The sequence below is a fragment of the Tachypleus tridentatus genome, chromosome 7, assembly GCF_004210375.1.
Source record: "Tachypleus tridentatus isolate NWPU-2018 chromosome 7, ASM421037v1, whole genome shotgun sequence".
Taxonomy (NCBI): Eukaryota; Metazoa; Arthropoda; class Merostomata; order Xiphosura; family Limulidae; genus Tachypleus; species Tachypleus tridentatus.
In genome coordinates, this window is record NC_134831.1 from 146011363 (window position 1) to 146035361 (window position 23999).

Genomic DNA, 23999 nt, shown 5'->3' on the forward strand with positions numbered 1-23999 from the left:
CCAGGTGGTTAAGGCACTCAACTCCTACTTGGAAAGTCGCGGGTTCGAATCTTCCTTACACCAAACATACTCGCCATCTTAGTCGTAGGGGTATTATAATGTAACGATCAATCTCACTATTCTTTGGTAAAAGAGTAGTCTAAGAGTTGACGGTGAGTGGTGATGCCTAGCTGCCTTTACTGCCTTCTTACACTGGTAAATTAGTGACGGCCAGTGCAAATAGCACTCATGTAATTTTGCGCGAAATTTTAAAAAAAGTACAGTACAGATAACTGTATCGCATACATGATTTGTAATTTTCATTATCCCAAAACTACGCACTGAGCAACATGTTTAACATTAGAAAACAAACCCCAGAGTTTAGAAATGTAAATCTTCCACTTACTCACCAGGGGACTTGCACACATATCTAGAATATAACTGTCAAAAATAAATAATAAATCAATGGCAAACTAAGAATTTGATTCAAATGTTAAGTTGATAATGTATGAAGAGGACGTTTACTACACACCATAGGAAGATATGATGTGTCCAGTGTTTTCATTCATGTTGGTAAGATAAGATTTTTAGGTTTGGAAACTAAAATATTCATTAACTAGCACAACATTAGCTAAGTGGAAAGACGAAGCTAACAGAAAAAATTATAATACATTAGAGAAAATTAGAGTATTACCCGATGTTTTCAATAATGTAATTAAAGAGTTTATTCAACGTGACTGAACAAATTATTCGTAAACGAATAAAGTTTTCTCCAGAAAATGAAACACATTGAGAATGCTTACTTGTCATATTAAAAGAAAGCTTAATGTACCCAATATTTTCATTGGTTTTGATGCAGTGTTAGATATACAACACTGTTTCAGTTTAAGTTTAATGCAAGTGTTATAATTAGATAGTTTGTGCAGCGCAAGTGTTAAATTCAGTTACTTCTAGAAGCGATAACTCATCACAGGTTTATTTACATAATTGTTATGAATCATTTATGCTGTAATCTTTCTGTGCTCTTCAATATAATTACTTTATTGGTAAACTCAGCCAAAGAGTCCTCACAATGTTAATCTTTTATTAAAAGATCACCAGTTTACATATTAAAAATTTTCACGCCATCTACTGACAACATGATGGAAATATTTCTGTAGATACAACCTAAAATCATTTTTGTCATACCACTAGCAACAACACACTGCTTGGATGGCTTAAGAGACTGAGCAACTGTTACACCAAGACATTTTTCTTTCACAACAGTTTAAGTCATTCCCATCCAAATTATACTTATAATGTAAACTATGATAACCCATATGCATTATCTTGCATTTATTATGATCCAAATCTTTTTGCTATTTATTTGTCCAATTTACAAAATGATCTAAATCCTTTTGTAAATCAGCAGCATCCACATCCCAACTAACAACACCCAATACCTTAATATCATTTAAGTAATTTATTGATCATTCTTTCATCTATATCACTGATGTTAATCGAAAAGAATAAGAATACCAAACTTCTTACATTAATCCAGTTTGATTGAGCTCCATTTGTAACAACCATTTGCTTTCTTCCATCTAACCACTCTTCTTCCAGCTAACTCATCTCCCACACCTATACATATTTTCACAAGTCCTTTATGTGGTATCTTGTCAAATGTTTTCTGAAAAAATCCAGATACACCAAATGTTCACTCTTACTCTCATCAACATAGCAGTTACCTTTTCAAATATTGTTAAAAGACTTGTAGGACAAGATTTCTTCCTTGGTGAAACAATGTTGATTATATAATAATCTAAATTTTATTAAATGACTTTGTAAGGTATTTTATCAGATTTTCCAAATAGTTTCTCACAACTACTGTAAAACTAATAGGCCTGTGATTACTGGGGCATTTTTATCATTTCCCTCGAAAAAGAGGAGTAGCATTAGCCAATTTCCAATCCTCTGGCACCTTCTCACTGTTGAGGGATTTACAAAAAACAGTAGGAAGTGGTTCATATGTTCAGTATTTAACCTTCTTCAAAACTCTTGGAGAAATATTATCTGGACCAAAAGCATATCATTCTTTAAACTCCTTTAATCAACTCAGAATTAATATAGTCTTCTTGTTCGATCTCGTTTCCATCTATAAACTGTTCATGACATGGATTGTTTGTTTGTTTTTTGAATTTCGCACAAAGCTACTCGAGAGCTATCTGTGCTAGCCGTCCCTAATTTAGCAGTGTAAGACTAGAGGGAAGGCAGCTATTCATCACCACCCACCGCCAACTCTTGGGCTACTCTTTTACCAACGAATAGTGGGATTGACCGTCACATTATACACCCCCACGGCTGAAAGGGCGAGCATGTTTGACGCGAAGGGGATGCGAACCCGCGACCCTCAGATTACGAGTCGCACGCCTTAACACGCTTGGCCATGCCAGGCCCCATGACATGGAATACTGCTTAAATCTCAGTAAGTAAAAACCGAATAAAAGGCAAAATTAAATAACTCATCCATCCCATAATCAACAGATCATCCCACAAGGGTCCTATTCCCATCCTAACATTTTGTTTACCCTTAACGTATTTTAAAGAAATTCTTATTTTATTTTTTAAATTTTCAGCCAACCTCTCCTCATGTCCAACCTTCTTGATATCCTAATTTCCTGTTTCACCAACTTTTTGATATTTAAGAATTTTCTAAATCTCCTATCATACCACTCAATTTAAATTTCTTACATTTATTGTGGTTTTCTTTAATTTTATTTCTTATACTCTTTGTGAACCAATTTAGTTTTCATTTGGGTTGAGAAAATTTTTCATTTGTATAACCATTTTCTTTCTATAAGGAACATGATTTTGAATATCTAAATATTCATCTTTAAAGATTTTCCACATCTAATCGGTGACTCTGAATAATTTAGCTGACTAATTCACAACAGATAATTCTTGTCGTATCTCTTCAAAATTTGCTTTTGAAATTCGTAACTAAATTATTAGTATTCCTTATATGCATATACAGCAAAACAATGAAAAAAGAATGATGTGGGGAGGTACTAAAAATCGAACCCAAGGCCTTTCACCTGCAACGCAAACACTCTACCAATGAGTTGTACCCCTTACATATACGATATTTAGACTACCAGAAACATTTCACTGCAAGTTTAACAGAATTATTTTAAGTTCTGAAAATGAATAAGCAGAGACACAAAACCCATTCCCACCCCATCATATCTCATCTAGGTGTGATTTAGCTAGCATAGATCTTGTATCAGCAGCTGCGGTTATTGTAGCTACATGTCAACTTTTTGGTCACAAGGACAGATTGAAAAATGTGAACAGTCGCTGATGAAAAATATTATTCTGGGAAAGTATTATCTATTACGGTTTCAAATGACCTAAAACTGAATTAAATTGTAGTTCAGTTTTAGATGTTAAATAAGTGTCGATATGTATCCAATTTATGATACGTGCCAACAAGATTGATACACACAGTTTCTTTTTAATATAAATATATTTTAGTAAATAAACAATAATATGGTACAATAATTGTTATTACAAATAATGAACTATGTACAAAAGTTTTACAAACTTACAAACAATATTGAGTCTTCTTTCCGGTCTGAATTTCCTTGAGGTGTTATCAAGAGTTTATAATAAGCGAGTTAATTTTAAATTGATATAGGTACAATACACTTAACAGGGAGCGAGAAAGCTCTGCGGACCCCGGCATGACCAAGCGTGTAAAGGCGTTCGACTCGTAATCCGAATCCCGGTTGCATCAAACATGCTCGCCCTCCCAGCCGTGGGGGCGTTATATAGTGACGTTCAGTCCCACTATTTGTTAGTAAAAGAGTAGCCCAAGAGTTGGCGGTGGGTGGTGATGACAAGCTGCCTTCCCTCTAGTCTTGCACTGCTAAATTAGGGACGGCTAAATTATTGTTATTTGTAACTTACTGTAGTACTTTTCGTTTTGTAAAATTAATTATAATACACAATGTTGCACAATGAATATAATTCGTCTCCCATAAGCTTAACTCCTAGTTTTAGGTTTAGCATTACTAGATCTGTTTTATCTAATTCAGTTTAAACTTTGATTGGAGTTTATTTCACATATGGAAAACATTGTGCAGGCTTTAAAGAATATATAAATCAAATTTCTTAAAACGTTTGTCTTTAGAACGAATTATATAACCTTATAAGCTATAATACAACATAAAGTATTTTTGTTGTCAAGTATGTACACTGTGCATTACTGTGTTTTTGTATTTGAATTTGAAAGATATCATGAATGTACTGCATTTGTCTAGGTAGTTTTTGGACAACGTCTTGAGCTGCTGGCACAGATCTTTAGGTGACCCTGATGATTGTTTGTACTAACTGCTACTCTAACAATGCAGATGCTCGAAACGTCAGAAATAAAAAACCTTCCCTAGACAGGTGCATTTCATTAAGACTGGTGCTTTTCAGATTGTGTGTTTGTATGGAAATGAATTTGTGTTGTCCTCCTGTATGTTCTGCCTAGTTATTATAACTTATAAGTAAGAGTGGTGAGTTAGCTATGTTAATTATAGGTTAATTTTTAATTCTAATCCATGTTGGTTCCTCTTTGATAAAAAAATAAAATTAATAATTGGACAAGTTGTGAACAATAAAATGAAAACTCAAAGAACACGAACATTCATCAGTACTTTTGAAGGGGCAGGTTAAAGGTTGACCAAAGAGTTTTTCATTTGATAAACATAATATGCTCCATTGCATTCCATGCATTCTTTTGGTAATCATTACATAAGTAAATTTCAGGTGCTAGAGAATGATGGGTAATAAAATATTTCAATCATCTTTTATAGTCTTGTACCCCATTCTTTTAAGTATTTATGTCGAACAATTTATTGTAGCTACGTCTGTTAGTAATAAGAAGTGCAGTAATAGCATAAGATTGTAACAAAAGATAAGTTGAATATGTGTATGAAGATTTATGTGAAAAGATATTTGCAGTATCATAATCTTGAAAAGCATGAGGTCTAATTATCCAAGCACTTATATGAATAATTTTTACATGGTGATATTGAAATGAAGAGAACCATAGAGTTAGCTATTTTGATATATTTATCTTCATGTTTTCTCATGTTTCTTAAGGCAAAGAAAAATGTCAAGTTGTTAGACTAGAACTGGGGTATTATTTTAATACCTCATCGATGCAACATTTATTTTTTAGCATTTCTGTATCTTTTATGTAATAAAAATGTACCTAGTAACACCTTTTTAAAGCCTTATTTAATTATAATTTGTTGAATATTTTCATTCTTGTAATATTGAAAACATGGTTACATTTTTATACATTTCTTAGTAATTACTCCCAATTTGATTTTGTTGCTGTGCAACACTGTTTTTTACCCATAATAAATTCAGTTTCTGATTTCTATTACATATAATTTATTGTACAACAGAAATATTTAAAGTATATAAATGACCACATTTGATTGGTTTCATATATACCACACAATATTTCAAATATTCCTAAATTAAGATGTCTAAGTGCATTGGATATTAAAAATCATTATAGAAATAGATATATTCATAAACTCCAGATGAATAGAGCTTTTAATGTAGCTAACATTTTGACAGCATAGTTCAGTACCCCTGTTTTATGCTGACTTGCTCGGACTGCTCGAGTTTGGGGAAGGCACTGTTGCTTATTTTTATTGTAGCAGATTTCCTCCTCTTAAGACTTTTCTCACTTTTACTTTAACAAATTAAATTCATCAACTTGTCCATTTTACATACATTTTTCTTTGGTTGAGTTTGACTGTACTTTTTTTGTATGTGTGTTTTTCCTCTCCCTAGTTTCATAAAATCATTGTATTTTTTTTGTCACTGGTGCTTTAGAGATCTGATAGAATGATGTGTATTACACCTATGTTCACATCACTGGACAATTTCCTGTACCTTTGGTTTTCACCTACTATTGATATGGAGTTTTCTCCAGAGCTGTTGTGGTATGTTATCTCAGCAACTGGCATGGTTATTTCCACTCCTTTTAGAAAAGAAAGGTATCGGGCATAGTTCTGTACTGTACTTGCTTTGTAGTAACTTACTGCATTGTCTCTCAATGGATACCAATTCTAGATAACTGTGCCTGATGAAAGTGGTGTACACACACACACACACACTAGTGTTCTTTTTAATCAGATATCATACATGACTTTAACCAACTGATGTAATTGACACTTTTAGGTAATTTGCGACATAAGTTAATCAAGTTAATTCCTTAGCTGAATTTGACACTTACCCAGGTGGTAACACTTTTGTCAGTAACTGCACATGTAGAAGTAACACAAATTTATTAACTGTTTTAAGCATGTCATCATTCATGGGAATACCTGTCAGAACATACATGTAGCAAAGTTGTTTCATACTAAAAAAAGTTTATATATTTTTAAAAAGATCCTAGGGCACAAGCTTCAACATGGGATTATAAAATGTATCCTAGGGTTTGGAGGTATCTGAGGAAGTAGGAGCCCCATTGTGGTGGTGATACACCATCTATGAGTCTTAACTTCCAATTCACTAGTCTCATATAAGAAGATTAGAAATTAGGAGAGCAAGAGATGTGGGTGATCAAGCCCACATTGTTCCACATCTGTATCACCCTTCACTGCCTGAAGACAGTTGTGGGAAGGTGACTGCTCTCCCAAGTTAAAATGAGAATAAGATAAACATAAAAAGCTGAAAAAAAAGTAATGATAAAATGAAAATAAAATAAAAAATAATAAGGAAAATAAAATACTCCATTTGGGAATGAGTAAGATAAAACTTACCTCTTGAAGTAAGCATTCCTGCCCCCAGTATGGTAGAGGCAATTAACACGACATCAGTAAAATGATAGTTGATTCTGACTACCATGCTTTTATGTGTGCCTCAAGGTGTACATCAGCATAAAGTTCTTATTTTTAACTAAAAATAATTATTAGTTATTTTTAGTAAAATTTCTCTGATTTTACTTTCTTTGTATTTATTTAATACATTTTTGTATTTAATACAGAATAAAATAATTTTATCTAAATTTCTTTATTAAACCCATTAACTATAAATTTTGTGTTAGTATATCAACATTGTTAATAAAATATTGTAAAATTTGTAATAAATTACAATATCTGAATAACTGCAAAGTTATATATTTATAATAGATGGTTAAACCATAAATTGGAAATTCAAAATCTTTTCTTTTGCCAAAAAATATTTAAATTGATTTCCTTTTTATCAATTACTTTAATTTCTAAATCTAAATAATATGTATCTGTATTAGAAATTGAAAATACTTCGATTTCTAATTCTGTGGATAAATGGTTTAAATAACATTATACATTTCAGAATTATTTATGCTAATTAAATCATCAATATATCTGTAAGTTAAAGTAAAAATACCTGTATTTGCATAGTCTTCAATAAATATATTTTCATAATAGTATAAATATAAATTTGCTGTACAAGTTGAATAGTTACCTTCCATTTGAGCACCTATCACTTGTTTAAAAACCTATTTACTGAAAAATGTATCATTATTATATATACATAGACTTAATATGTTTTACGTTTTTGGAACTATTATTTTCTTTTTTTTCCACTTCTATAAAAGGGTAACAATAATGTTCTGTTAATGAATTTGAAACAAAGATTAAATCTATTAATGGTATTGTGGTATATAATGTTGTAAAATCAAATGTTTGAATACTGTTTACCTGCTCACACTTTCTTAGACATTCTAAAATAGGTTGGTTATTTCTTATAATCCAAAATGTATGTCTTTTATTGTTAATACTTACATTTTTTATTTTACCAAGTAAAATATTAAGTGAGTTATTTAATAATATAGCTGGTTGTTTGGGAAATAAATCTTAAGTTCAGTTGGAGATTTCTTTAATTCTGGAATAGCATAAAGAAATTGCAAATCTACACAAGAATTGTGTTTAGAAGGAAGTTTATGATAGGCTTTAATGAATTTATTAATTACTGTATCTTTGGATTGGTTGACAAGTTTAAACATTTGTCAATTATTAATTACTTTTGCCATATTTTATTCATAAATTTTTTTTGCAAATTATAACAATGTACCAGTTAGCTTTATCAGTAGGAACTATAACATATTTTTCTTGCACTTCTTTAATCTTATTTATTAGCTGATTAAATGATAAATCTGTGTGGTATTGTTTAAAATGTATGTGGTAAAATTTTTTTGTTTTTTAAGTATGTATAATTTCCATTCTAAAAACTATCTCGGTGGATAAGTTGTACTTAAATTTTAAAATGTATTCAATATTTGTTCAAGAGATTTTAAGAGTATTATTTTTATAACATTTTGTTACTATTCTGTATTTAGCTCCTTTTTTGATTATTTCATGCAATATTTTGTCTTTTATGATATTTAAATTACCAGTAATAGTATGTTTATGAAAATTATCAACAAGTAAACTATTTTCACATTCATCAGGTAACTTATTAACATCATCTACATTTAAACCAGCTGAAAAACATGTATCAATGGACCAGTTTGAACTACATATTTATAACTGACAGTGGATCTTAAGTTTTTACAAGGAAAAATATTTTTTATAGATTGATGAATAATTTTAGAAATCTGTAAATCATTGAATATTTTGTCTAAAATTAATTATCACATATGAAGGTTTTACTTTCTTTTTCTCTTTTTCAAAACTTGAAACATTAACCTGTAATTGATATTTTATAATGTCTATTAGTAAGTATTTTGCGTGATCATTTCAAAACTTCTATTTAATTATTACATTAATTAATACTTTTATTTTGGGAAGATTACATTCATAAATCTTTTAAACAATAGTTTACATACACTAATGCCAGTATAAAACTATTATCTAAATAACTACACAATTCTGAAAAGTTAACCCATTTTACTTTATTAATTCTATACCACTAGTTTTCTTATTTTTATTAATAAAGTTATCTTAACAGAGGTTAAAGGATGAATTCTGAAATGTTTCAATCCTGTAGAATTCATTAAATTGTTTTAAACTTGAAATCTATGTAAATTTATATGTATATGTAATGGGTTTGAAGTTTGACCCACATATTCCATATTACATTTAGTACACGTTAATAAGTAAATAATTTTTTATTTACAAAGGGAATTAGTGTAAGTAACAGGGTGAAAAGTATTTAAGAGTAGGGCATGTGAGACATCCTTTGCTATTACATTTTATAATATTTGCAGCAATATAATTACCCAGCTTGCTAGGCTAAATTATAGTTCCAATTTAATATATCACTAGTTAAGACTATTATCTTTCATGAAGCTTGAACAGTGCAATGGAAGATGCGACATAGTCAGCAACGATTTACGTACATTGAATAAGTTTTAGTGAAATTAAATAATTACATCCAAACTATGAATAAAAAACTACATGTATTTAAATATTCTACTCAATATTGTTAATGGAAGTAAAATACAAAATATGGTAAATCTTACTAACTGAAAACACTGACACTAGTTGTAAGCATCAAGTACTCTTAAAGTGATCTTAAAAGCATACATAAAAAGATATCACTTACCTTGCATATTACTGCTATAATTTTACAAATCCCACTGAAACAAAACACTTTTGAACAAATTCAAAACACAGAATGAGTTTCTTCACACTAAACAGTACCTCAAAATCCAAAAAAAGAAAACTGTAGCATACATAACTTTTCAATACCACAAGAAGAAGAAGCCAATGACACTAGCCCAATGCTTAGCAATTTATAATGTACTTTTCAAATGTATCTAATATCAACCACTCCCTTTGTTTAAATGTTTTCAGATATAACACTGTACACGATGCCTCAATCACTTTCTTCGAAACTACATGCAAAACAAAAAGTAATTGTCTAATACACCATTAGGTGATATATATTATTTAGAAAAGCTAAAAATGATAAAAAGAGAATACATCAACAGGAAGGACAGCATGAATCTTATACAGCATAGCCAAACCTTAGATGAAATCTAATTAAATGTAAATTCAAGAATTGAAAAAAACAACTCACAGCCATAGTACAAGCATCTAACACTGGGGCACACATTTAAAAATCAAGGCACATTACATAATGACCCACCTTATGATTTGTGCTCCAGTGTTGGATATTTGTATTGTAGGTGCAATTAAATAATTACATTCAAATGAAGCCAAATAAGTAAACAAAATCATGAGGAATGGCTGCATTAAAAATGGCAAATCCCAACCTCTGATTAATTATATTATAACCATAAATTTTTAATCCATAAATGAAACACATTAAAATTAAACAAAATATACTGCATATTTAAAAAAAAAGATCCTATAGTAAAAGCTACAACATGGGATTATAAAATGTATCCTAGGTTTTGGAGGTGACTGTGGAAATAGGACCCACATTGAGGTGGGTATACACCATCTATCAGTCTTAACCTCCAATATTCCAGTTTAATATAACTATAATGTAGTTATCACTTAGTGAAGGTCTTTATCAAAATTAAGATATATTGAAATATTAGTGATGGGCACATTTTGTTGAATCTTCAACTAATGGTGTCTATTTCATCTGTTACATTTTATATATTTTTTGCTTTTTTTGTAGTAATGATTGTTTCTATGAATTTCTGAACTTGGTTCTTTCAACAGCTTAGTTGTTTTTAGAAAGGATCAATTTTTGAGTAAAATTAACTAAATATGAATCTTAAGAGTAATGTATTAATCTTTGGAAGCCTAAACCTTGACTAGATTTTTAGTAAAAGTAAATTTATTTGATAGGAATATGGCTGTGAAGATAAGTTTTGGTTGTTTGGTTTACTAGATGGAGGACTAATCATTATGGCATTAATGAGCTTTTGTCACTTTGGTATCGTTTTATTTGTTATTTGTAAATTTTTAGGTAAGATTAATTAATTTGTGTTATTGGAGTTTTATTTAATTATAATCTAAAACTTTAGGGTGGAGTTAAAATTGTGTCACATTGAACAGAAATTTCAATTTTGCATGCAATAGCTAATTTTAAAGGGATACAATAGGAATTATTTGTTTGTGAATTGGGAAGCTTATTTATTTGGAAGCATTGATCAATGTGGAAAATTTTTAAATATTAAAGGGAAACATAGTCCTTGGAAAATCAAGTAAAAAACCAGACTGGTTCACAAAGGGTATAAAGGATAAAATTAAAGAAAAGGCTTACAAATTTAAGATATTTAAATTGTCTGGTATGACATGACATTTAGAAGGTTGGTTAAACAGGAAATTAAGACATTAAAAAGAATGTATGGAAACAGTTAGCTAAAAATGTAAACTTTAACAGTAAGGATTTCTTTAGATACATTAATGGTATACAAAATATTAGGATGGGATAAGGACTTATTGGGGATGATAAAGGAAGGCTTGTGTCTGATGGTTATGAAATGGCTAAATTATTGAACTGTACTTCTTTCAGTTTTACTCGGAAAATTTAAGTATTATTTCTCATCTTGAACAGTTGATGTATGGAAACAGCTTCAAACAAGATAATTGCATTAATTCAGAGTTTATTTTAAATAACTTGGAAGCTTTGAGACAGTAAGACTCCTGGGCCAGATAGTATTGCTCCAAAGGTTTTGATGGAGGTTAAGAACTGGATATGTGAGCAATTTGCTACTTATTTTCTGGTTGTTGTTGCAAGTCCTTGAATGGTGAGGAGGAGCCAGAAAATTGGAATGTGGTTAGTGTTACTTATTTTCAAGGGAGGTGACAAAAATTGTGCCGGTAATCATAAGCTTATTAGTCTTTTATCAGTTGTGGAAAAGGTTTAGAAAATCTGGTAAAAGATGCTTTACAAAGTTATTTAGCAAAGCTTAGAATCTTATTTGAGAGTCAGCATTGTTTTCCTAAGAGAAAATCATTTTTAAAAAATTTTTGATAATCTTATAAAAGGTTATTGCTTATGTAGATAAGGGTGTATATTTGGTATATCTGAATTTTCAGAAAACATTAGACAAGGAATTGTGTAAAAGGCTTGTAAAAAAAGTATTTATGGGTGTGGGAGATGAGCCAGCTAATTCTTTAGAAGAGTGGCATAATGGAGCTCAGTCAAACTGGATCGATGTCACAAGTGAGGTACCCCAAGATCCATTCATAAACCCTTTGCTCTTTTTAATTTACATCAATGACATAGATAACAGAGTGGTAAATAAATTACTTAAATTTGCTGATAATATTAAAGTCTTGTGTGTTACTGACTGTGAAGAGGATGTTGCTGCTTTACAAATGGATTTAGATAATTTAATGACTTGGGTAAATAAATGACAGATGGGTTTTAATTATAATATATGCAAGTTATACATGTGGGTTATCATTATTTGAATTATAAATATAATTTAGATGGGAGTAACCTGAACAGTGTGGAAAGGAATCTTGGTGTAGTGGTTGTTCAGTCTCTTATGCCATCCAAGCAGTGTGCTATTGCTAGTAGTAGGGCAAGTAAGATTTTAGGCTGTATCTGCAGTAATATTGAACACAATTGTAAAGCGGGAAGAGATTGAGCTGTTGTAAAAAATTCGGAGGAGGATTACTATAATGGTGACTGGAATAGAAATATTCTTGTATGGTGATAGGTTAAGATCCAAATTTATTTTCTCTTGAAAAAAGAAGTTATGAGAAGGTCTGATTGAGATGTTTAATATTGTAAATAGAATTGATAATGTTCATGTGTCTTTTTTTTTTTTTTTTTTAGTTTTTCATTTTTATTGATGCGAGTGGCATGACTGGGAGAAATAAGTTTCAAGTTTGACAGAGTAGGAGTCATTTTCAGCTAAGGCATTTGCTGTTTTAATGGGATGTTTGGTCTGTGGAATAGGTTGCCTTCAAATTTAATCAATGCAGTTAATTTAACAGAAGTCTTGTAAATATTTTAATGTTTTATTGTATGCAGTATATTGTGTGGGAGAGTGTAGGTACACCAATAGGTTTGTTTTTACCTTAAATTACTTGTATATATATTACTTTGTGTAAGATATTAAAGTGTAAATATGCTTGGATTTTATTTTACTTGTATACAGTTGATAATTCAGTTTTTATTATAAAATCTGTTGCATCTTTAAGCCAAATATTTTTGTATAATTTATGTTATGTATTGTTACAAATAACCTTCTTTATTTATTTTTAAGATAAATTGAAATCTTTTTCTGTTTTTGTGGGTTCTTTTAGGTTCTGCCATCATTCAGATATTAGAAGCAAAGCATTTAAGATATGCTTGATTTTTTAAGACTAGGATGGTAATTTGCAAACCTTATCATGCTTTGAAGAAAGTGTTCTCTTTCTTTCTTGAAAAAACAAATATTTTAGTTGCACTTGAAATATACTTGAGAAAAATGGAGATAACTTCAGACAGTTCAACTTGCCTTGATCCACCTACCTCTGTTCAAGGAATGAAAGTACTTGACAGGAATGCTTTCAAAAAGACAGTTTTTGTTCCATATTTTGAAATTAATTCATCTTCCACAGCAGATACTTTAAAAATCCTGAAATGTTATTTACTCAAGTTAGAAAATTTCAAACCCTTGCAAGTAGTTGAAGCCAAAAACATGTTATATTAAACCCATTGAAATTTAAGTGTTATGATGTACTGACTGAAATTAAGAAACAGACATTGGCTGATATTGGTGTCACAGAACAATCATTGAAATGGAAGAAATTGGAATTAAATTATGACAATTGGAAAGCAGAGTCAATTCTAAAATCTGTATTACCTTCTAACTTACCTGGTGTTTCAGGATATAGTCTTATTGGTCATGTTTTACATCTTAATCTTAGAGAACATTTGAATGAGTACAAGGAGTTGATTGCTCAGGTACTTTTAGATAAAATAAAAGGTGTCACAACAGTAGTCAATAAAGTAAACATCATTGATTCAACTTACAGAAACTTCAAGATGGAACTTTTGGCTGGAGAGAATAGTATGAAGGTTAAAGTAAAAGAGAATGGAAGTACATTTGAATTTGATTTCTCCGAAGTTTATTGGAATCCACGTTTATGTACTGAGCATGCCCGGATTGTCGAGAAGTTAAAATGTGGTGATACATTTTATGATATGTTTGCAGGAGTTGGACCTTTTGCAATTCCAGCAGCAAAAAAAGAAGTGTACTGTTCTCGCAAATGATTTGAATCCACATTCATTTCAGTGGTTATGCCATAATTCCAAGTTGAATAAAGTTGGACATTTATTGCATGCATACAATCTAGATGGACGAGAATTTGTTAGAACAGTAATTAAACCTCATATGACTGAACAGTGGAAAGATTGTTTGTCTAAAATTCCTAGAAATTTCCATGTTGTTATGAACTTGCCTGCTTTAGCTGTTGACTTTTTTAGATGTCTTCAAAGGGTTATTTGAGGATGAAGATGCAGATATTAGAGGGAGTGCTATCTTGCCTATAATACACTGTTACTGCTTTACCAAGGAAGCAACTTTAAATGAAGCTGTTGTATGTATGGTTGAGCAGGTGTTAGAATGTTCTTTAACTGGTGATTCTCAGATGGAAGTACTACATGTAAGAAGTGTAGCCCCAAATAAAGAGATGATGAGAGTAACATTCACTATGCCCAGGGAAGTCTTGTTCAAGAAGAATTGTGAATCGAACATAGAACCTTCATCTAAGAGGTTACGATTAAATTAGAAAGAAAAAATAATTTAATTGCTATAGCTAATGTTGCTGTGTATTGCTTGGGATGTGTGTACATATATGTATAGCTACTGAATTATACAGGGTGAGCCAAAAGTAGGTGGACAGTAAAAAAACATTTATTTAGAGATCACGTATACGTACAACTATATGTAATAAGACAATTATATTAATGAAAATAAAATGTTATTTATTAACGCAAATGCTCAAATTGTTTTCCTTCTTGATTTACACAGCTTTGAAGTCTACCTCTTACGCTTCGACAACCATTTTTGCACAAGTCACTCTGGGCATTAATTTCTTGAAATGCATCTCTTATGGCCCCATCTTGTTGAAAATAAAAGTCATGTAAATTAGGTTGTTGCTGTAACTGGGGAACAACTTGATTCCTTAGAATTTCGAGATACTTATCTCCTGTAATTGTTCCGTCCAAAGAAAATGATCCATAAACACCAGAACTTGAAATACCACCCCAAGCATTGACACCAGGTTGATTTAGCTGTTGTTCTAATGTTAAATGCATGTTCTCACTATACCAGTAAACACAATTATGTCTATTGACATGACCGGATAATTTAAAAGAAGCTTCATCATTCCACACAATGTTATCTAAAATTCCTGGGTTTTCTTCAATCTTGTTCAGCATAATTTCACTAAATTGCAGTCGCCTGTCTGGATCATCCTCCAATAAGCCATGAATTAGTTGTGGTCGATAGGGTTTCAACCCAATTTGCATTATGATTCGCCTAATAGAGGTTTGTGGTATGTTCAATTCCATAGAAGCTCTTCTGGTGGATTTGTTTGGACTTTGAACAAATGCATCGGCAACACGTTGCTTATTATTCTCTGTACAGGCTGTTTTGGGTCGACCAGTTTTAGCAGCATTAAGGATTGAGCCAGTGGCGTCGAATTTGTCATGGATACTGTAAATGGTTTGTCTTTTTGGAGCTGGAGTATCAAATGTTTCAACCCACTTTCTCCTTGTGGTTTCAGTATTTTGAGATTTCCAATATTCTTTTAACACCCATATTCTTTTATCTGTATTTAAAGTATTTGACATTATGGGTTCTATTAATAATCTAAAAAAAAAGAAAACAGATTAAATTAAAACAAATGTAATTATAAAATTGTAATTTTATAACACAAATAATATAGTTGCCACATAGTTATAATATACAATTGCATTAATATAACCGATACATAAACCTATTCCAAATGCTGTCCACCTACTTTTGGCTCACCATGTATATGCTAGAATAAAATAGTTTTTTTTAATAATCATTTTTTGCACCACATTTTATTGCATGCAAAACATCAAACAAGACAATATTAAAAACTTTATTTGCATGGTGAAGAATATAATATCTATTGTATTTTTATTGGATAGTTTTATCCTTTCTAATAATGTTGTTTATGTATTTGTTTTTAATAACAGGGATAAAAGAAATGTTATAGTTACATGATGGATAATGTAATGATAGGCTGAAAATGGCTTTTGTTTGACTACCAAATAACTTGTAGAATAATATTTTTTTGTGTGCAAAAGGTTCTTTGGTTCAAGTCGCAATCTTAGAGCCATTGTTTTCTTTCATTCGTAATGTTCATTACATTATTGTGAAAAACATGATAAAATAGTATTGTAACTTGAAATATTTTCCTAAAATTTAGTTTGGATGATAGAGATGTATATGACATACAGCATTAAAAAGGACTGATACATGTACTAATGTAAATTTATCTTTAGCCTACTTGTGATAAAAGTAAATTATCAAAAGATGCATGTTGAACTAGACGGTTTTATTGGAGTACTTACATGGATAGTAATCTAACAAAAATGTACATTCTGTGACAATTCAAAAGAAACATTTGTTGCATAACATCAGTTTTTAGAGAAAAGTTCATTTTGTCATTATCAGTAACATAGTACAAGTATTCAAATGCAATATGTAATATTTTGTAAAATATTTGAAAACTAATATTGACAAACTTTATGTCACTCATTCTTTATATGGCTTATATTACGCATGTATTGCTGCTCCTGGCACCATCATAGGAAGCATTTTGTGTCATGGCCTTAGTTGTTGATTGTTGCATGGTGTTCAGTGTTGTTTTTTAATGTTCTGAGGTCATTATCCTCCCCCAATCCTTTTTCAGTGACTAATAAGGTACATCAAAATTTTGCAACATTTAAGAGCCCATCTGAGCACTTGTCCATGAGGAATGTCTGTAGGTAGTATAGCATGGGTTTTTTACTTTAATTTTTCACAGGAACTGATATGTTGAATACAATGACTATATGCTTTGTCTTGATGGGATATTGGTATTCAGTCCTGAAGATGGTATTTCATCATGGTATACTGGTATCACTATATTACCCTAATAGTATTCAATACTTACCTTAATAGTTTTCTCAATTCTCCAGTAAATAACTTACCTTTATAACTTGAGATTAACTGTAACCTGTAGCCATCATACATTCCTTGGAAATATTTTGCAATATGTTATGTACTGTTTCTAGCAGAATGATAATAAAGTTCCCAGTCTTATGCAGTCACTAAAGTAAATATATATATATTTTAGTGTGATGACATACATTTATCAAATACCATATGTCAACTCTGTAGGGCACTATCTGTTTCTGCAAATTACCAGTCTTCAACTGAATTGGAACAGAAGGGTCAGTATTTTTAACTTGTGTGCCCACAAATGCAAAAGGCATGTTTTTAGTATAGATTCTGAATAGTCACAGACCATTGTGTTGAACAGTATTTTCATAACAGGTACAACATTTTCAATACAGGTGCAACATTTTCAGGTACACAAGATGTAAAGAGGGTTTTAGTATTTAAATCAACATTCAACAATGTATTTAAATTTCATAATTGATGTTGATAACCCATGCATGTACACATCTATGTGAATTTACAATATATTTATTTATGGCTGAACAAAAAAGAAACAAATGTAAATAAATATAAAAAGTGTGGAATATTTTATGCAAAACATCTGTAAGAGAATAGTAATGTCTAGAGAAATAATGTCATATTTCATATTTTAAAGTCATATTCATCTGCTAGTCTTTCAAAATATCTAATTGGGGTATGTTACTATTTTCTAAATATGGGGTAGCTCAAGTGTTTAAGTTTCCTTTGTTTTGTGAAGTGTTTGTGTGTTATGTAAATGTCTCTTAGCTGTGCTTTTTAAAGTCTAATAGTTTCTGTTACTGCTTTATTTTGAAGTAGTCTACTTTAGTAAAGCTTTGAGTTAACTGCACAACTTCATCAATGATGATTTCTTTGGTAAATATCAGGGTGGATTGAAAACTAAAGATCAGTAATCAAATACAAATATGAATACTTCATATTTGGTCAACTCAACAGTATATCCTATCATGATTTCGTCTACTTTATCGTCATTGACCCGATACATCATGATCAGTTTCTAATCACTAGAATTTTTTGTCAAGAACTGAAGATGTGGTAATTCACTTGCATACTTCACTATCTAATGCACACTTTGACTTATTGTCCAAAACATTTTTACTAGAGTTGTCTTCAAATAACTTGAATAACATTTCTGTTACTATTGTAGTGCCAGCTTAATCTCTGTTCTCCTTCATTACTGATTAAGGCTTGTCTAGTAGTGTCACTTCGAAACCTTTTTCATCGTCTTCTGTAGCCAGCTAATCTTGTTCATGTAACGCTTGATTCTCAAACGTTTTTTCTCTAATCCTATGAATTTAGATCTATAATGTTCACTTTATAATTACCTAACCTCATTGATTGGTTAAACTAGTTCTACCTCTCGAGGTGAATTTCTGTATGTGGTGAAGGGGACCTCCCAGAAATGGTTCTGTACTTTCAGGACCTATTTTGGGATCTAAGCGTTCACCCACGTCTTTGCCGTGCATGGTGACCTGTGAAGGGGAGGAGTGGCTCCTGGTGGTTGATGGGTCCAACTCCAACACACGACTTTGGCCTTGAATTTCTGTAGATGGGTAATTGGCTGGTCCACTTGGGCTAAGGTCAACCAAGTGCCAGTGTTGGATGTTCTCAGTGGGTGTTGTGGGCATTGTGTCTGATAATGGTGTTTGGGTATGGCACTCATGAAACTCTGGTGTTGCTGCAGTGTCCTTGTTTGGCATTGTAGTGTGTCCCCTCATAGGAGTCATGATGGATGGGGGTCAATGGGCACTGAAATGTAGCATCTTTTTCATGGATACTCCCATTTATGAAAAATTAATAAAAATGAAAAAAATTGAAAAACTTTATTGGAAAACGACCAAGCATGGATTACTGTTGTACAGTCAACTTTATGATCCACACATCTTTTACTCTATCTTTTACCCTAACTGGGTGGAGGAGAAAGAGGTGTAACAATTAAAGACTATAGATAGTATCTTCTACCCAGAGGCTCTGAAATTATTGTCCTCAACTCCATTTTAGATATATGCTGCTGCACTCCATTTCACTACCACAGTGAGTATGCAGACAGATATTTCCATGTTTCCAGCAGAGTCATTTGCAAACCATCTGAAGAATCTTTTACCCTCCATGATTAAAAGAGTTGAGAATCTTCGTATACTTCCATATCTGTTCCTGCCACTCCTTCCATTGACTATCTGTTTCCACTTTCTTTAGCTTTGGGTTCAGGTGTTTCCTTGGGTCCATTCTCTTCTGCAGTTTTGTGAAGTAAAACGACCATTTCACGTCCTCAATCACCAGAATCTTTATCCAGAGATAGAGACCTGCCTACTCGACCCAGGGCAGGATCGGTAGAGATCGATAGATCTTCCTCCAATAAAGAAGAAAAACATGGTCCAAAACAGAAGGGATCCCCATCATGTTCTACTCCATGTAAATAAAAATGGCCATTCTCATCCAGTGGAACTGTCGGGATTTTCGTTCAAATATAAATGGAATTAGGTTTTGATTGATTCTTACCATATTGTGTATGTGTCTTTACAGGAAACCTTTCTTAAACCTGCTGATACAGTCACTCTTTAGCAGTTTTCTTTGTACAGAAATGGCAGGTTGTGTGATGGACGAGTGCATGGTGGGGTGGCATTGCTGGTTGATCAGCATGTGCCTATCCTGTCTTTGCCACTTGATACACACTTGGAGGCTGTAGCTATCTGTGCTTCCGTGGATCGTACCATCACTATTTGTTCTTTCTACCTGGCTCCTGAGGATTAGTTAGACCTTGATGCTCTCATTGAGCAGTTACCATCTCCTCTTTTAATTCTGGGGGATCTTAATGGCATAATTCCCTCTGGGGTGCTGCTGATATTGATGGGAGGGGTCTTTCCATAGAGCATATGCTCTTGGATCACAACCTATCTCTCTTTAATACTGGTTTTTATACTTATTTTCATTTACCTAGTCAATCATTTACTGCTATAGATCTTTCTATCTGCTCCCATACTTTATTCTCCCACTTTTTTGGGGGGTTGACAGAAGTCTACGAGGCAGTGATCAATTTAAGAGACACTGGCCGTGGTTAATGCCTTCTGACCTGTATGCCTCAATGAAAGTTGGACCAGGCCAACTAGTCCTCCTTCACTGCTCTCTCAGAACTTGATCCTGCCATCGTCTATAAACCATCGATAGGTGACTACATGGCAGCAGTGACTGACTGTATTATCCAAGCAGCTGCTCAGTGTATTCCCAAAACCTCTACACGTTTCCCACAATATCCTCGTCCTTTGTGGAATCATGTCTGCCACATGGCAAGGAAAGCTCAAAAATGGGCTTGGGATACTTTTCATAGGTATCCCACACTTTTAAACTGCGTTTCATTTCATTGGGTCCGTGCACATGCTCGGCAAGTCAGATGCCAAAGCCAGGAGTCTTGGATTAAATATACACCTCTAGCATCTCTTCCACCACCAGTTCCAAAGTCATATGGGACAAGAATCGAAAGGTTAATGGACAATATACTTTTGTTCCTTTTCATCATGCTCTCTGATGGCCAGGAAGTTGCTGGTGCCCAGCACATCACCAATACTTGGCAAAAGCTTTTCTTGTGTATCTAGCATTTCTGCTTCATCTCCCACTTTTTTAGCCAACAAGACATAGGCAGAGCGATCACCTCTTTCCTTTAGGGCTAATCGTCTCTACGAATACAATCAACCCTTTATGCTGGTGGAACTCGATCTTGCTCTTCATCAGTCTGGCAGTACGTCAGTCCAACCTGGTGATAATTATTATGAAATGCTGTGCCATCTCTCTCACGTCTCTCTTGCTGTTCTTCTGGTTGTTTTAACCAGACCTGGCAGGAAAATGTTTTTCCTGATACCTAGGAAGGATTTCAAGATTCCTTCAAACTACTGCCCAATTGCTTTAACGAACTGTCTCTGTAAGATCTTAGACAGGATGGTTAATTCTCGTTTTATTTGGTTCCTCGAATCAGACAACCTCCTTTCACCAACTCAGTGTGTTTCACTGTGGTGTGACAGCTCTACACCACGAACCACCTGATTCAACTTGAAAAGTCAATCAGAGAAGTCTTCCTCAAGCAATAACATCTTGTTTCTGTATTGTTTACCTTGAGAAAGCTTATAATATAACGTGGAGGTATAACATCTTGCGAGACCTTATCAGTTGCATGGCCGTTTATCCATTTTTTATTAAACTTTTTTATGAACCATCGATTTCAAGTCTGTGTGGGTTTGACACTTTCCTGTTATTTCCCTCAGGGCTGCATCTTTAGTGTTAAACTTTTCATTATAAAGATTAATGCCATCAGCAGACAAATCCCACTACAGTTGCAAATGGTTTCTTTGTCGACTTTCACATCTCATGTCAGTTGTGAAGCATGCGGTTTATTGAATGGCAGCTACAAATTGCCCTCACTCACTGACTGAAAAGGGCCACAGCAAATGGTTTTACCTTCTCTCATCTCAAAGCTGTTTGCATGCACTTCTGCCACCAACTGGGTATTCACCCAGATTTTGGGTTTATCTTTGTTATAAGCTGACCTTTATTCCACACATCAAACAGCTATGTGTCAAATGTACAAGGGCATTGAACATTCTCCTTGCCTCTCTTCCACCTCTTGAGGAGCAGATCAATATTATATGCTAAAAATCTATTGTGCCCTTATTCGATCAAAACTGGACTATGGATCTCTGGTCTGTGGCTCTGCCAAGACTTTGGCCTTGAAGAGGTTGGATCCTGTTCACCATCAGGGGCTCTAGCTGTGCACAGGGGTTTTCTGCAATTTTTCAGTTCAGAGTTTGTACACTGAGTCTTGCGAACCTCCTCTATATCTTTGCTGTTTGCAACTGTTCTTACTATGTGCTTCAAAACTTCTATCCTTATCACAATATCCCATGCGGGGCTATTTTCCTTCCTCAGTGGGCCATGTTTTTCCAGAATAGATGGTCTGCTGTTGTTCCTTTTGACCTTTGTATTCAGGCACAGTTGGATGAATTGGGTCTGTCCTTGGATAGCATAGCTGTATCCACTGATCAGCCCAATCCCACAATGGTTAATTACCACACGCGAATGTGACCTTTGTTTGAGTCGTCTGAAGAAAATGGATACTCCCAGTTGGAAGTATCGCCTCTTATATGCCGAATATCTTTCGAACCATCCTTCCATTTCCTTTTATATGGATGGTTCAAAATCAGGTGCTTCTGTGGGCTCTGCCATGGTTTGTTGTGATTCCTTTGTAGCACACAGAATCCTCTCAACAGTTTCTGTGTTCAGTGTCAAATTATACGCCATTTCTCTTGCCCTGGATCACATATAAGCTATGCTTAGCTCTTTATTGTCCCTGGAATCGCTTCACGTTAGTTCTCACCTTGTTCTCGTTCATATTCAAAACTGAGTGGTACATTTCTTTCTATCATCTACTTCTATCCAGGTCACGTCGGTATTCACGGGAGCGAGCTTGCTGACATCGCAGCGAAGTTTGTCTGCTCTGGTATTATCACTACCGTGTCTATCCCATATATGGACCATGGTCCTGTATTCATGTTTCGGCTCCGCGCCAGTTGGCAGTCGACTTGGAGTGAGCAACGTAATTACAAGTTTTTCCTGATCAAATCTATTGTTCTTTGGCCGCTTTGTTTCCGTAAGGAAGTTGTTCTCACAAGGTTACGTATTGGTCACAGTTTCTGACTCATTGCTTTCTTTTATCTGGTACTGATGCACCAGTGTGTGACACTCAGGTCACAATAGCCCACATTTTTCTGTCATTTAGTCGTTACGATAAAGAGTGATGATACCATTTCAAAAATATTTTTACCATGGGCTCACCCTTGACGTTGGACAGTGTCATTGGCAATGGTGACACTGTACACCTCAGTTGTGTTTTTTAATTTTTGAGGGTCATTGGTCTTTTTAATTATGTTTAAGATTTTAATTTGAAAATTGGACGATTTTTTGTTTCAGCATGATTCATTTTTACATTTTTAATGATTTTACTTTTTAAACCTTTTTTTTTGGTTCTTTGGCGCAGTTATTTTCCCCAATAAACTTTAAACAACCAACCAACCAACCAAATTAGAACTAATTTGGTCATCAGTGTATTAAAAAAAATCAATCCACATTCTGTTTGGAGAGGTCACCGTCATCTAATTCAACTATTTCAGAGGCTTTTGAATAAAGACAAATTTCTATTGTTGCCTGACGTTTTCTGGTTTTCTTTTGAATTTAAAATTTCATCAAATCCAATTTCTCAGATATTGTATATAACATTATAATTACAAGTACCACTATCAAGCATAATGTTATCATCACCGAATTAAACAGCTTTAACTTTTCTCTCATAATTTCTTTCTGCTTTATCTCCCAAACGGTTTACATACTGTCTCTGATACTTAACTCTACTCTCGTAAGGGGCAAGTCTCGAATTCCCTCAAATATCCCTGTCCTCTAGAGCCTGAATCTACATTTGTGCTCTGAATTAACTGTGATTCTTTTCATAATTAGCAGTTTTTATTTCAATCAGGTATTCTTATATTTAATAGCGTTTCTGTGTACTTAGTTTTACTTCTAAAAGTAGAAAGTAACGTCACTTCTTGACCACGAATGGAACAATTTCTAGCCAATCTAAGGTATCCACTATTTCTTAACTACTTCAGGCTGGTGATCAAATTAAATTGATGCACGTTTGATTTAGGGCATACCACTGATAAGGTAAGTTTATCTTTTACATCAAATAATCAAGTTCCTGTAAAAGTAGAATGGCTTACGGATAATTACTGTATTTTTACATAGCTCAGCTATTCTATCCGTAATTCCAGCAACATTACGTAAATAAAAACTGAATAAATTCCTGAATTAGGATCACGTACTCGCATGGGGCCTATACATTTTA

At 33.0% G+C, this 23999-nt stretch overlaps 1 protein-coding gene across 1 annotated transcript; it reads left to right on the forward strand.

Annotated features, from left to right (window-relative positions):
• The first annotated feature begins 3939 nt into the window (after window positions 1-3939).
• On the forward strand, window positions 3940-15274 carry LOC143256838 (tRNA (guanine(37)-N(1))-methyltransferase-like). Its single transcript, XM_076514585.1, is given in 5 exon segments — window positions 3940-4520; window positions 13197-13562; window positions 13565-14118; window positions 14120-14353; window positions 14355-15274. Coding segments are annotated over 4 exon segments (1401 nt in total). The 5' UTR covers window positions 3940-4520; window positions 13197-13261; the 3' UTR covers window positions 14667-15274.
• The last annotated feature ends 8725 nt before the right edge of the window (window positions 15275-23999 follow it).